At 36.4% G+C, this 13,805-nt stretch overlaps 2 protein-coding genes across 2 annotated transcripts; one reads left to right on the forward strand and one right to left on the reverse strand.

Annotated features, from left to right (window-relative positions):
• Window positions 1-100: 100 nt before the first annotated feature.
• Window positions 101-11,587, forward strand: LOC114455912 (cleavage and polyadenylation specificity factor subunit 3). The gene is made up of 18 exons (XM_028437220.1): window positions 101-286; window positions 1,163-1,226; window positions 1,765-1,862; window positions 2,858-2,986; window positions 3,064-3,241; window positions 3,325-3,414; window positions 3,508-3,658; window positions 4,194-4,369; window positions 4,979-5,137; window positions 6,272-6,418; window positions 6,515-6,667; window positions 7,472-7,580; window positions 8,442-8,540; window positions 8,725-8,819; window positions 9,540-9,627; window positions 9,767-9,833; window positions 10,611-10,707; window positions 10,787-11,587. The coding sequence occupies exons 1-18, from the start codon at window positions 216-218 to the stop codon at window positions 10,886-10,888; spliced, it is 2,073 nt and encodes a 690-aa protein (XP_028293021.1). The 5' UTR covers window positions 101-215; the 3' UTR covers window positions 10,889-11,587.
• Window positions 11,296-13,587, reverse strand: LOC114455913 (dnaJ homolog subfamily C member 30, mitochondrial-like). Its single transcript, XM_028437221.1, has one exon. It carries the CDS (start codon window positions 13,557-13,559, stop codon window positions 12,615-12,617), a length of 945 nt encoding a protein of 314 aa, XP_028293022.1. The 5' UTR covers window positions 13,560-13,587; the 3' UTR covers window positions 11,296-12,614.
• Window positions 13,588-13,805: the final 218 nt, after the last annotated feature.

Genomic DNA, 13,805 nt, shown 5'->3' on the forward strand with positions numbered 1-13,805 from the left:
CGCTGTATTCTTATAGGAAAATGCAAATATTCTGCAAAAACCTTCGCCTCGGAACTTTTCTCAGCGCTCTCGATTCTCGTCGGACGTATTTTGACGAATTCACCGGAAGTGTTGGTCGACTGAAGCCGCCCCTCTATTTTATTCATTCATTAATTCTTTAAAATTCGAGAAGGTCAACCTATTCATTCACACTCAGAAAGCTGTTTAATTTATTAATGAGTGCAAAACGCAAAGTAGACGCGATGGTTCCGGCTGAGGAGAGCGACCAGCTGCACATCCGTCCATTGTGAGTACACCTGTCTACGGTCTTATCCACCACAAATAATCAAATATACGCTCATGAAGCATTTAATAACAATAGATTTAAGTGCACTAATTACAAATAAATTATATAATACTACGATTTGCAAAATAAATAAATAAAAAAAAATGTAATGTATCAGTTGTTTTCAAACGGTGGGGCGCGCCCCCTGGCCCTAGGATGGGGCGTGACGTCATGAAAAACAACAATATTTACTTTATTATTACTTAATCATTGCTGTTCAAAAAAATTGTGATTACATTTTTTGTTTTTCCCAATGAGTTTAGAAGAACAATAATCACAATCAGTTTTACCATTTTTTTTTTATTTAAATAAATAAAGATTACATTTTTTCATATTTTTTTTTTTTTTGACACATTTTGTTGAAATTTAAACACAGGTGTGTGATTTTCCTTTTCTTTTTTTCTTTCCTTTTTTTTAAATTTAGCAACACAGCGAGCCAATATCTACACAGTATAGTACAAAGTGTCAGACCCATCGCCACATTTTAGGTCTTTAGGGGGCATGTAAAAGGCATGGGTGGGCACAATTATTATTAGTGTACTTTTTTTTTTATAGCATCACTGACACAATTCCGTACTCAATGAAATGGGCTTGGATATATACAGAGGCATACTGATTTGATAATTGGCACAAAAAAGATGAATAAGTAAGTAATGATCTTAGTTTTCTATTAATATTAGAAGGAGAAAAGATGTAGAGAGATATGAGATAAATAAATGGCATCATTAAAAATAAGTAAAAATGAAGAGAAGGAAAAGGGAGTTGTTCCTCTCCAACGTCACTGATGCTGCTCCGACTATGTGCACTGATACTGAATAATGTTTTGCTGTGTTGCAGAGGAGCTGGCCAGGAGGTTGGAAGGTCATGCATCATCTTGGAGTTCAAAGGGAGAAAGATTATGGTAAGAACAGAACATTTTCTGAAACGAAAGTTGGATGTAAAATTATCTGTGTTCAAATCAGGGGACGGATCTGGATAAGCATAATGCTTTTTTCCGTCGCCCTTTCCGGCATGCAAAAGGACAAAAAAAAAAAAAAACCGATGATGTGCTCTGAATGTCAAATGAATTTCTGTGAATGCAACCATGTCGGAAATGAACAGAATAAATAAATAAATTTTGATATATTTACAACAATTGTTAAATTTGTTTTTATCTCCTCGCAAATATTTTTTCCACGTTCCGATGCTGTTAATTATTTATTATTTTATTATCAGTGATGTTTTAAGGCCGTGCGTGATCTCATGTCAATGTCTTTATTTCAGAAATCAGTATTGATACATATTGAGTTTTCCTAGTAAAAACGTGTGTGTGTGTGTGTGTGTGTGTGTGTGTGTGTGTGTGTGTGTGTGTGTGTGTGTGTGTGTGTGTGTGTGTGTGTGTGTGTGTGTGTGTGTGTGTGTGTGTGTGTGTGTGTGTGTGTGTGTGTGTGTTTTGGCAGCTGGACTGTGGGATCCACCCAGGATTGGAGGGAATGGATGCTCTCCCTTACATTGACCTGATCGACCCGGCTGAGATTGACTTGCTGCTCATCAGTCAGTGAGTCCCAGTTCCTCCTCCTCCATCTGACGCTTTAACTTCATTTTCTGTGCATCAGTGTCAGCGAGTTATTTTATGTTTCTATTGGTTTTACTTAAAGGGTACCTGTAGTAGAAGTGTATCCATCTATTCATTTTCAGACCCACTCATTCCTGTTTGTCAGGGCAGTAGAAGTGTATATAACAAAAAATGTGTTTAATGTAATACCAACAAACTAAATATGTGTATCTTTAAAAAAAGAAAACAAAAAGCAAAAAAAAAAAAACACATTAAAAGGACTTTTTAGATGGTTTTATACCTTGAAACATAAACTATGCAGAGCCTGATTCAGCATGACCTGCCACTTTAAAGAAATGGTGCTAATGCTATGTTATGTTAATGCTATATTAATGCTCTTGCTAGGTTAATGTTAATGTCAAGTTAATGCTATTGCTAGGCTACTCTTAATGCTACTTCAAAGCTAATATTAAAGTAATTCTATTGTTAATGTTAGGTTACTGCTAATGCTATCTAAATGCTAATATTAAGCTAATGCTATTGTTAATGCTAGGTTAGTGTTAAAGCTAAGCTAATCGAATCGCTAGGTTAGTGCTAATGCTAGGCTAATACTAATGCTAATACTAATGCTAGGTTTATGGCTAACGCTTGGTTATTGTTAAAGCTAGCTATTGTTATGCTAATGGTAAATTAATGCTAATGTTATGCTAATACTAGCTAATGCTATTGCTAGCTAATGCTAAGGTAATGCTAAGGTACTGCAATGCGACGCAGGCCAGCAGCTGTATCGTCACTTGCATTTTCTTCAGGAAATGCAAATATTCTAGCTAAATGTAATGTAATTTATTGCATTTTAATTATACATTTGCTGACTTTGACTTTGCCAGGGACTACAGCTGGAAATTAGCCGCAAAAGATAAAGCTGCTCCTTTTATTGTAAAAAAGGACTGTACATGCAATAATAAACTAAACTAAACTAAAACATGCGTCCATATCAGTTTCCACTTAGATCACTGTGGAGCTCTACCCTGGTTCCTCCAGAAGACCAGCTTCAAAGGAAGAACATTCATGACTCACGCCACCAAAGCGATCTACCGCTGGCTGCTGTCAGACTACGTCAAAGTCAGGTAGAAACACAGACTTGCAGAAAGATGCTAATTTCATGGAAAGGCTGAGGTTTTTTTTTTGGATGTCTCAATTGCAGCAACATCTCCGCGGATGACATGCTGTACACTGAGACGGACCTGGAGGAGAGCATGGACAAAATCGAGACCATAAATTTCCACGAGGTGAAGGAAGTGGCCGGGATCAAGTTTTGGTGTTACCACGCGGGTCACGTCCTCGGAGCTGCCATGTTCATGATTGAAATAGCTGGAGTAAAGGTACAAAGTGATGATGGCGTGCAGAGTGAACATGGTGGTTCATGGGTGGTTGTTTTGTTTTGTTTTGTTTTGTTTCTACAAAGCTGCTGTACACGGGAGACTTCTCCCGACAGGAGGACAGACATCTGATGGCAGCTGAGATCCCGAGCGTGAAGCCGGACATCCTGATCATAGTGAGACAGATGAAGACTACATTTACTGGTTAAAAATATCAAACGCGTACACGATTATGGTCTCAGTTATGCTGTGGTTGAATATTTTCGCAGGAATCGACCTACGGCACTCACATTCACGAGAAGCGAGAGGAGCGCGAAGCTCGTTTCTGCAACACGGTCCACGACATCGTCAACAGGGAGGGGCGCTGTCTGATCCCTGTCTTTGCTCTGGGACGCGCACAGGAACTGTTGCTCATTCTGGGTTAGATTATTAATGACCATAGGCGGAGTTTGCAGTTACAGTTTTCCAAAATTAATTTGAAAAAATACAATTCTTAGTATAATGTACATAATATATAATTATTTTTTAATAATACAAGTAATCTTTTGGGCGCTAGAGTCATGTGACTTGGTTCTTCTTCTGTTGCGCAATTTTTCTTCATAATGTAAATGGCAAAACAACACTGCGCCCAGCAGTTCATGTATGGTACTGCAGCAAAAATTAAGCAGAAAGCGGCCTGATATAATCATAAATTTACATAATTAAAAGACACGTCAACGCAAATTTTTGTCGTCAACATAATTTATTATGTTACTAATCATTTTTTGCATTATTGTATATGTTACACACATTGTGGTTGGCGCGAATCTCAAGACGGTTTATATATTGAATTCAAATTTTTCTTTTGCCCCCTGCCCCGGCAAGAATCTCAAACTCCGCCTATGCCAACGACTACATCTGCCAACGCTCCATATTTATTGCATTTCAGTCACGTGACATCTGGCGTTGTTTGCAGATGAATACTGGCAGAATCACCCCGAGCTCCACGACATCCCCATCTATTACGCTTCATCGCTGGCCAAGAAATGCATGGCTGTGTACCAAACTTACGTCAACGCCATGAACGAGAAGATCCGCAAAGCCATAAACATCAACAACCCTTTTGTCTTCAAGCACATCAGCAATCTAAAGGTAAACGTCTGACTAGTTCACATTTGGACCAAGTCGATCTCAAGTGGGTGGAACCAGAGAAATCCAAGCATTGGTTGAGAAAATACAGTAACAATTAGCTACAGTTCCTCTTTTCCCTACAATTTTCAGTAGTTCAAGCTAAATCAATCTTAGGATCCTTTAATGAGCCGGATTGGGGAAGCAGGCCATGGGTTTGACGCTCAAATAATGAATGTGAGTGGGTTCAGATCTGCAGTTAGTTTTATCCTGAATAGTTTGATTTCAGGCATGTCAAATAGTTTTAATCATTTCCAAATAGGCTGGGTTGGAAAAATTAATGAACTTTCAGTTTAAAAATCCTATTTAAAAAAAAAAAACCAATGTGCAAGCATTTATTAAAGTGTATAAGTACAACCTAAAACCATTTTTTCTTTTCGTTGTTTTAAGCTAAAACATTTTATTGAATTTTAAATGCTTTCCTTTTCATTTTCGCCGATAAAAGTCAGTGCAGAAATCATTCTGAGGGACGGGTTAAAGCCTCTGAAGGGCCGAATTCAGGCCCCTGGGCCTGGAGTTTGACACACGTCCTGTAGCATTAAGGTCTCATACATTTGTGACGCTCCTCTGCAGAGCATGGATCACTTCGATGACATCGGCCCCAGCGTGGTGATGGCATCTCCTGGGATGATGCAGAGCGGACTCTCCAGAGAGCTCTTTGAGAGCTGGTGCACTGATAAAAGGAACGGCGTCATCATCGCTGGGTACTGTGTGGAGGGCACGCTGGCCAAGGTCAGAGCATGAATTAACACAACTCATTCTATCCAAGCAAAACAAACCAAACCAGGAAATGATAATAAAAAACAAGCTGAAACAATGGAGAATCAATACAGAACAGTTTAATAGAGTTGCAGCTTTACTAAAAAGCAGGGTTGAAATCATGAGAAAAAAGAGGAATTATTTACTGATGCTGATTATTTATGAATGAATGAATTTATTGATTTTGCTAGTTTTCAGAAGCAAAAAAACCCCAGAACAATCAACACTGAATTGTCAAACTAATCAGCCAAAAGCTTATACACACCTACTCCTTCACAAAAAACAAAACAAGGCTCTATGATATGATAATATCACATGAAATAATCAGGAAACTAATATCACTATTTCTACAATACACATTCAATATATTCTACACAATAGTGTGTCAAAACTCTGATAATTTTCATATATACAGTGTATACCGGTACATACCCATCAAACATATATACATATACACACACTTACATACATACATATATTCATACATACACATGTATGTACATGACATCTACATAATATAAATATTTTACTATTTAATATACACTCCTGCACAAATTTCATCAATTGAATTTTAAATAATACAAAATATAGTGGCAATATTTAAATGTATATGATATTCTATGACAATGTATAAGTTTTATTATGTTTATTGAAAATTGAGTATATATTGATATATTCTATCATTATATATATATATATATATATATATATATATATATATATATATATATATATGATATTTATTGTTGATTAAAGAAAGGGGAGAACAGCTAAATAATAAATGTAAAGCCAGATATCTATTGACTTTTAAATAATACAAAATATAGAGTGGCAATATTTAAATTCATAATATACTCTATCACAATATATACCTTTTATTATGTTTATTGAGTAGGTATTAATATATTATATCATTATATAAATAATGTATGAATTATTGGTTTAAAAAAAGGGGAGAACAGCTAAATAATAAATATAAAGCCAGATATGAGCTGCAAAAACATTCATTAAATGTTACAATACCCCAGAGTAACTTTTACTGTTATATTTTATAACTAAGCAGACTAATTTGACCTGCAGTAATTCATTAATATTGTGTGTTTGCAGCACATCATGTCTGAGCCTGAGGAGATCACCACCATGTCTGGGCAGAAGCTGCAGCTGAAGATGTCCGTGGACTACATCTCCTTCTCAGCCCACACCGACTATCAGCAGACCAGTGAGTTCATCAGGGCCCTCAAACCACCACACGTGGTAGGACAAGGACACCAAGGATTTATTTATTTATTTATTTTTGCCTGCTTTCTGCACTTTGCGTTGGTTGTGATTCTGAGTGGTTTTCGCTCTCAGATCCTGGTCCACGGTGAGCAGAACGAGATGGCCCGACTGAAGGCGGCTCTCATCAGAGAGTACGAGGACAACGACCAGGTTCACATCGAAGTCCACAATCCTCGAAACACTGAGGCCATCACGCTCAACTTCAGAGGAGAGAAACTGGCCAAGGTTAGCAGGCTAACGCTCTAACATGCAGGTGTAAACAGTACTGATGTATCCTACTCAAGTAGAAGTAGAAATAAGTTATCCAGGAAATACTCAAGTAGCTCAATTAAACTTCATTTATTTTCCACAAGCATCTGTATAAAATAAAATGATTTAAAAAAAAAAATTAAATAGTACGCAAAGTAAAAGTTCCTAGTTACTTTCACCCCCCACGTTTATTTTTGGTAATAAATCTTGCCACGATTCCCTTACATACAGTAAACATCTTATGTATAAACTTGAAAAGGAAGAGACCAAATCCTGCGCAATTGGAACTTAATTTATTTTCCACAAAGGCATCTGTATAAAATAAAAGGTTTGTCAAAATGTTCAATCATTTTTAAATAAAATAACACTAATGAATTAAATTTAAAAAATAAAATAATTCTCATGCTCTAAGTATAGATACATTTATGAACTGTGTCTGTTTTGGTGCAGTACATTACATTTAATCTGATTGGTCGGCTATGATGTGTTGGATTTGATTGTTGTCTGGTCATTTCATTTATCGTTGATCATTTTAAAGCAAAAAACAATTTACTCAGTAATGGTTGGGTGTAAAAATGTAATGAATTACTTTGCTTATTTTAAAACGTAATTAAGTACAAGTAAAATCACCGATTTAGAAATATACTCAAAAAAGTACAAGTACCCATAAAAGCAACTCAGTTACAGTAACATGAGTATTTTTAATCAGTTACTTTCACCTCTGCTAACATGCTAACAATGGAGCTAGAATGACGTATGGATCATGTATCCTCCGTACAGGTAATGGGATCTCTGGCAGATGAGAAGTGTGTTCAGGGCCAAAGGGTATCTGGCATACTGGTGAAGAAGAACTTCAACTACCACATCCTCAACCCGTCTGATCTGTCCAGTAAGGCCCAGTCAGCACACACAACTTCTCCTACATAAGAATCTTGTTATTAATATGTACAAAAGGACAAATTATTACAATTTTACAACAAACCAAACTCTGCAGATTTAATTACAAACTCCAAATAAACTGAGGGAATTATTATTATTTTTTTTTTTAAATCCTTTTTGAAGAATATAAAATATAACCTTCTTATTACCATCACAGAAGGTAGCTATGGAATATTATTATTACTGCCCTCTTTTCAACATACTTCGTCATGTGTATGTACTTCCGGTTCCTTCAAAATAAAACGCCATGTCATGTTTTATATGGAGGTAGATTTGTGTCTTTATTATTAAATAAAAATTTTAAGTGTTCAAATACAATTATTTGGGTCTCAAATATTCTTTTGACATTTTTTTTTTTTTTTATTGAAAATATTTATTTTTGATTGAAATAATTTTTATTTTGTTTGAAAAGTTGTTGTTGTTTTTTAAATTGAATAATAAAGACACAAATCTACCTTCATAGTTTTACGGCCTGAGCACATGCTGTGTTTTATTTTGAAACCTGAGGCCTTTTAATTTGACAAATGACGGAGGTTTTCCTGATACCTGAGGATGTCCTATAATCTACACCATACTCCAGGGTTTAGATAATAATAATATTATTTTAGGTTATTTGACCATGTAAAGTATCTCATTGGAAAAAAAAGGGTCCATGATCCATTATTTGATCTCAACCCACAAGATGAGAACCCCACAGTTTAATTTTCTTGATTTCAAACCTTTCAACAGATTGTCGATTATTGTTAAATCTGAATGAGTTTACACAGACTTAAGCTGTGTGTGTGTGCGTGCGTGTGTGTGTGTGTTGCAGCGTACAGTGAGCTGACCATGAGCACAGTCAAACAGTCGCAGGTCATTCCCTTCACAGGACCGTACTCTGTGCTCGTGTGCAACCTGAGAAACCTCACAGGTACCACTTTACTTTAGCTTCATTTATGTGTCACTACAAACATTATAATAATTGAATGTTGTTTTTTTTAATTGTCTAGATTAATCACAAACTGTCACTTTAGTCTTTGTAATCTTGCTAGAAACTGTCCATGTTTGTTCTGCGTGTGCGTTTGAGTCGAGTCTGTGTTGATTGTCTCCCTCAGGTGATGTGGAGGAGCTGGAAGGAACCGGGAAGAACACCCTGAAGGTCTTTAAAAACATCACTCTGGTGCACGAGATGGGCATCGTGCTGCTGGAGGTCAGGAGACACATTGTGTCTGATCACAGGGATAAGGAAACTTTTATTACAGTGGGGGCCACAGAAATGTGCTGGCGTGATATGATGGTCACGTCAGCACTTAGAATAAAGACCGATCTGAGCTTTATTGTTGTTGTTTTGGATGTATTTTTGTATATTTTTGTCTTTGTTTTTGAGAGTCATTTTGTATTTCTGTATTTTAGTCATTTTTTTCTGTTGTTTTTGTGTATGCTTGTAGTTGACTCATGTGTTTGTGGAGAAAATGTGTGTATTTTTGTTTTCCCTTTGTGCAATTTCTGTAATTTTCTGTGTTTTTTGGAGTAATTTTGTATATTTTTGCCTTTGTTTTTGGGAGTCATTTTGTATTTCTGTATTTTTGGTTTTTTTTAGACATTTTCGTGTATACTTTTAGTCGACTTATGCATTTCTACAGAAAATGTGTGTATTTTTGTTTTTCTATGTTTTTTGTGCATTTGTTGTCTTTTTTGTATTTTGTGTGTTTTTGTTTTAGAGTTTTTTTTGTACGTTCAATTTGGGGGAATCTTAACCTGGCCTTTTGGTATTTTTTTGACTACTTTTACTTTATTCTGTGTGCCCTGACTGTTTTCTGTCAGTGGAATCTCGAGAATAAACTAAACTATGCATAAAATGTAAAGTAACTGTATTTTTGGGAAGTTGAGAGATTATAAATTGACCAGTGTGTTCAACCTTTACTTTCAGTGGCTATCGAACCCTCTGAATGACATGTACGCTGATGTTGTCACCACTGTCGTCCTCGAAGTCCAATCTAACCCAAAAGCTCAAAAAGGTCAGATGTGAATCAACACATTATAGATTACGACTTCTTTTATTAATATTTAGGACTGTTTTGCTTTCTTTTGACTATTTTTATGCTCACAAAGTGAAAGAAAATGCATTTCTCAGTCATTTTCATGTCATCCTAACAGTGATGGAGACCCAGAGTTCAGTTATGGAAATGGACGTGTACCAAAGCAGACTAGAAGTGATGCTGCAGTGAGTTCTTTGAAGCTATTGCCTTTATAGCAATATATACAGAGCAGACTAGGGCTGAGCGATATGAACCAAAACTCATATCTTGATATTTTTTCAATATAAATATACAATATTCATCTCGATAATTTGAATTCAAATAAAGTTTGGGTTAAATTTGCTGATGCAAAATGCCACACAGCACAATATGTGCCACTTTTGGCTTTTTCTCCTCTAAGGGACAGCACGTGTGAGTGAGTTGTTTAGAGTGGCTTGTTTAATGGTAGGTCTGGGTTAGGAGTCGGTGTCAGACACACTCAGAAATCCATCTAACTGTGCTTTTCATGCTGTTCTGAGAAGTAGCGAAAGCAGCGACTCCTAAAACAAGTATTTTTTTACAAAATAAGCTTCAAAAATATTGATATAGGCAATATTGTAACTTTCTATATCGCCAAAATGAAAAACTCGATTATTGATATCACCCAGCCCTAGTTCCAGGTTGAACTTTTTCTTTTCTCTCTCTCCTCTCAATTTTATTATAATATCTATTTTGTACATAAATATATATCATTCCTTTCCCCCATGTATTTGTCTATTTATTAACTTGTTATTGTCTCCTCCCCTCACCCACTAATAGTAAAAATAATTTTATTTTTGTAATTCTCAATATCGCCAAAATAGAAAACTGGTTATATCTTGAATCGCGATATATTGCCCAGCCCTAGGGCAGACATTAGTTAACTTAGTACATTAAAAGTCAGAATCCTCTTGTTTTGTCATGGGCCCATTAACTATGTTTAGGGACATGTTTGGAGAGGAATGTGTGGACATGAGCGACGGGAAAAACTTCTCTGTGACGGTGGATGGAAAAACTGTTCACATTTCAACAGATACGAGGGTGAGAAGCTTTGTTTCCAGCTGAAATAAGATGAACATGATGCAGTAAATAAAGATCAACACTGTTTTCCTCTCACTAGTCGGTGCATTACCTGAACGACAGCCCAGAGGACGACTCTCTGAAAGAGATGGTGGAGCTGGCCGTGCAGCGTCTCTACGACGCTCTTAACCCCGTTCTTTGACACTTTTCTTTTTTCAATGTTTGTTCAATATGACCTTTAAGTATTATCAATTTCTGTACATTTCTTTTAGCATGACATGGGTCATATTTTATTTCATCATAACTGAAAGAACTGAACAGTTTTACAGGATCAAATGATTTTTTTTAGAACGTTATTCCACTTTTATTTATAATTTTCATAACTGTGTGTCATCTTATGCTTTAATAACCTATTTATTTATAGAAATACACTGATACATATGACTGACTTTACTAATTCATCAAAGCACTAGCATTATTTATTAACAAGTAGTGTATTGTATTGTATTGCTGTTATCTCATTGTTTTTTCTGTTGTTTCTGTGTTTTAAAACTGCACTGTTATTATATAAATATACAAAAAAAAAAGAACAAAGTAATCCAAGGCATGTTTGTTTCCCCGAAAGGCTTTTATTCACTTTGTTTCTGGATCAATATATTGTCTGTACAATAAACATTGTCAAAGGCACACAAAGTTTAATCTTAACATTTCTTTGTCGAGCTTACATGACATTACCTGTTGATTTATCCTCTTTAACCCTAATTATAAATGGTTAATAAATAGACCATCTCCACTACCTTCACATATATATATATATATATATGTGTAAATGGCAACAAGCCACACAGGCAGGCTTCACAGACTTTATGAAAGTCAAACACCTCGAGCACCACTGAACATTCCTCTGTGATCAACATGTGATGATCACATGCTTTCAACAGTCTTAAATCAATAAATATATATATATATATTTTTTAACAAAGGAATTTAATGAGGAATTTCTGTTAAGTATAGTTTGTCTTTTCACAGCTCTACTGGTGTTTCCAAATTGTGATGTAATGCAGAGAATTTATGAAGCCAAGTTTTCTTCTACAAATGAATAATCTGTCCTTTATAACTTGTCCCAAAAATAAAAACAAAAAACATTTTATGTTATTTTTCTGCTGCTGAAACTGTGCAAATGTCTCCTTTCTGGGACTAATAAAGGTTATTTTAATCTTTAAATGAAGCCTCATTTTTTGTTTTAATGGGTCATTTTACCTGCTTTGAACACATCAATAATCGGGAAACACTTACATTTGTTACACACAGATTAAAAAGATGTACTTTTGCTTGGGCTGCACAATTAATCAAATTTTAATCATGATCATAATCGTTACATTCAAAATATGGGTTCTGTACTAGTGCATTTATTCAGTTAGCCTTTGGTACGATTTTTAAATGATTGGGGTAATTGTTTTTTTTTTTGTTTTTTTTTTTTTAATTGTAATTCCATTTTAAAGCTAAAATTTGCACTGTAAAATGTACACATTGTTTGTTCAAAAGTAGCACAATAAAAACAGATTTTCCCCTAACATGATAAATAATTGTCATAAAATAATCATGATTATCATTTTGGCCATAATCGTGCAGCTCTAGTTTTTGTATATATGGTTCACTAAGAATGTAATAAACCTATTTAATAAATAAATTAAAAAAGCTCTGGTAATTTATGTTTATGCCTAAATATTAAATCAAACCATTTGTAGAGCACTTTTTTTATAAAGATGGGAAACCATTTATTTGTATATTTTCCAGTAAGAATCAGTGAAATTATTTAATTTGTCAAGATTTTCCAGAAACATTCCTAGAACAGTTCATTAAAGCTTCTCTATAGGTCAGTAGTAGTGGATGAACGATGCTTTTGTTCAGCATCACAACATCTCTTCCTACTTTAAGGTGAAAACTAAAGCACAGGCCATCACCAGCAGCAGTGCCACCCCGACATCCATCAGCTTCTCCATGTTCTTCTCCCTCAGTTCCTCCTCTTTCCTCTTCTCCATCTCCTCTCTCTGGGCTTTTAGGTCTCTCTGCCTCTGCAGCTGTTCTCCATAGTGAGACTTGAAAAACGTGTCGAAGTCAAACACGCCCCCCCGGGCATGTGATCCCACCACAGACTGTGCTCTGTGCTGCTTGGTAGATCCAGCTGTGGGGTCCTTGCTGGAGGAGGATCGGGGTGGTGTAGCAGTGAGGTCGGACAGGCTCAGCAGACCCCGGTCATACTTCTTCCTCAGGCCCTTGTTCCCCAGCACCGTGTAGGCCTCGCTGATCTCAGAGAACCGGGTGGTGGCGTCCTCACTGCCAGGGTTCCTGTCCGGGTGGAAGGTGAACGACTGTTTGTAGTAGGCGGTTTTGATTTGGGACTGGGTGGCGGTGGGTAACACCTCCAGGACTTCATAGTAGCCTGATTTGGACTTGTATAGAGGCTGAGCTCTGGGTCCATTGCCACTATAGGCCCTGGAGTGAGCAGACAGGCTCCAGGTAAAGTGCTGAACACAGAGATTTCCACTGAACAAAGTCCTCCAAACTTTGACCCGATGCTGAGTCAGAGTTTGGACTAAATATCGTTCATGTGCGTGGTTATAAGGAGGATTGCAAATGTCTTTACTAGTGTTGAACAGACCATGGTCAGCTTTCCTACTACTTGTGAAACCGTCCTGGGAACCTACAGTTCCGGCGTTTGAAGATCCAGCCAACACAAAGGCTGCTGCTACGTTAGAAGACCGCAGCAAACATTTACCGTGTCCGCTCTGGCTCCACAGGACCGACCGTTGACAGAAATAGTATCCAAAGACATGTTTCACCCTTAGAAAACACTGCCTGACCTCCGCCATGTTTTCCCACGAGCTGCTTCGACGCTAATTTCTGTGTTTCATAATAAGAGTTCAAACTGTGCAGCGCCACCGGTGGTCAATAGGTGTAATAACATGTGGCTTGGACGCTTTGCGAGTGTAGCAGAATAAACAATTAATAGCATAACAATTTTATTTTACAGTGACAGTTATCAACATAAATGCAGTGGGTACAAAAAATTCTACTGCGAAATGTTAATGCTCAGAGTAATATATATATATATATAT

Source organism: Gouania willdenowi, chromosome 22 (assembly GCF_900634775.1).
Source record: "Gouania willdenowi chromosome 22, fGouWil2.1, whole genome shotgun sequence".
In the NCBI taxonomy this organism is placed as follows: Eukaryota; Metazoa; Chordata; class Actinopteri; order Blenniiformes; family Gobiesocidae; genus Gouania; species Gouania willdenowi.

What these genes read in the sequence shown, in the direction of transcription:
- LOC114455912 (XM_028437220.1), top strand. Translation starts at nt 216, where the DNA reads ATGAGTGCAAAACGCAAAGTAGACGCGATGGTTCCGGCTGAGGAGAGC. An exon ending in AGCACATCAGCAATCTAAAG is followed by an intron (nt 4,370 to 4,978) that starts GTAAACGTCTGA and finishes GCTCCTCTGCAG; the next exon opens with AGCATGGATCACTTCGATGA. An exon ending in AGACTAGAAGTGATGCTGCA is followed by an intron (nt 9,834 to 10,610) that starts GTGAGTTCTTTG and finishes AACTATGTTTAG; the next exon opens with GGACATGTTTGGAGAGGAAT.
- LOC114455913 (XM_028437221.1), bottom strand. Translation starts at nt 13,559, where the DNA reads ATGGCGGAGGTCAGGCAGTGTTTTCTAAGGGTGAAACATGTCTTTGGA.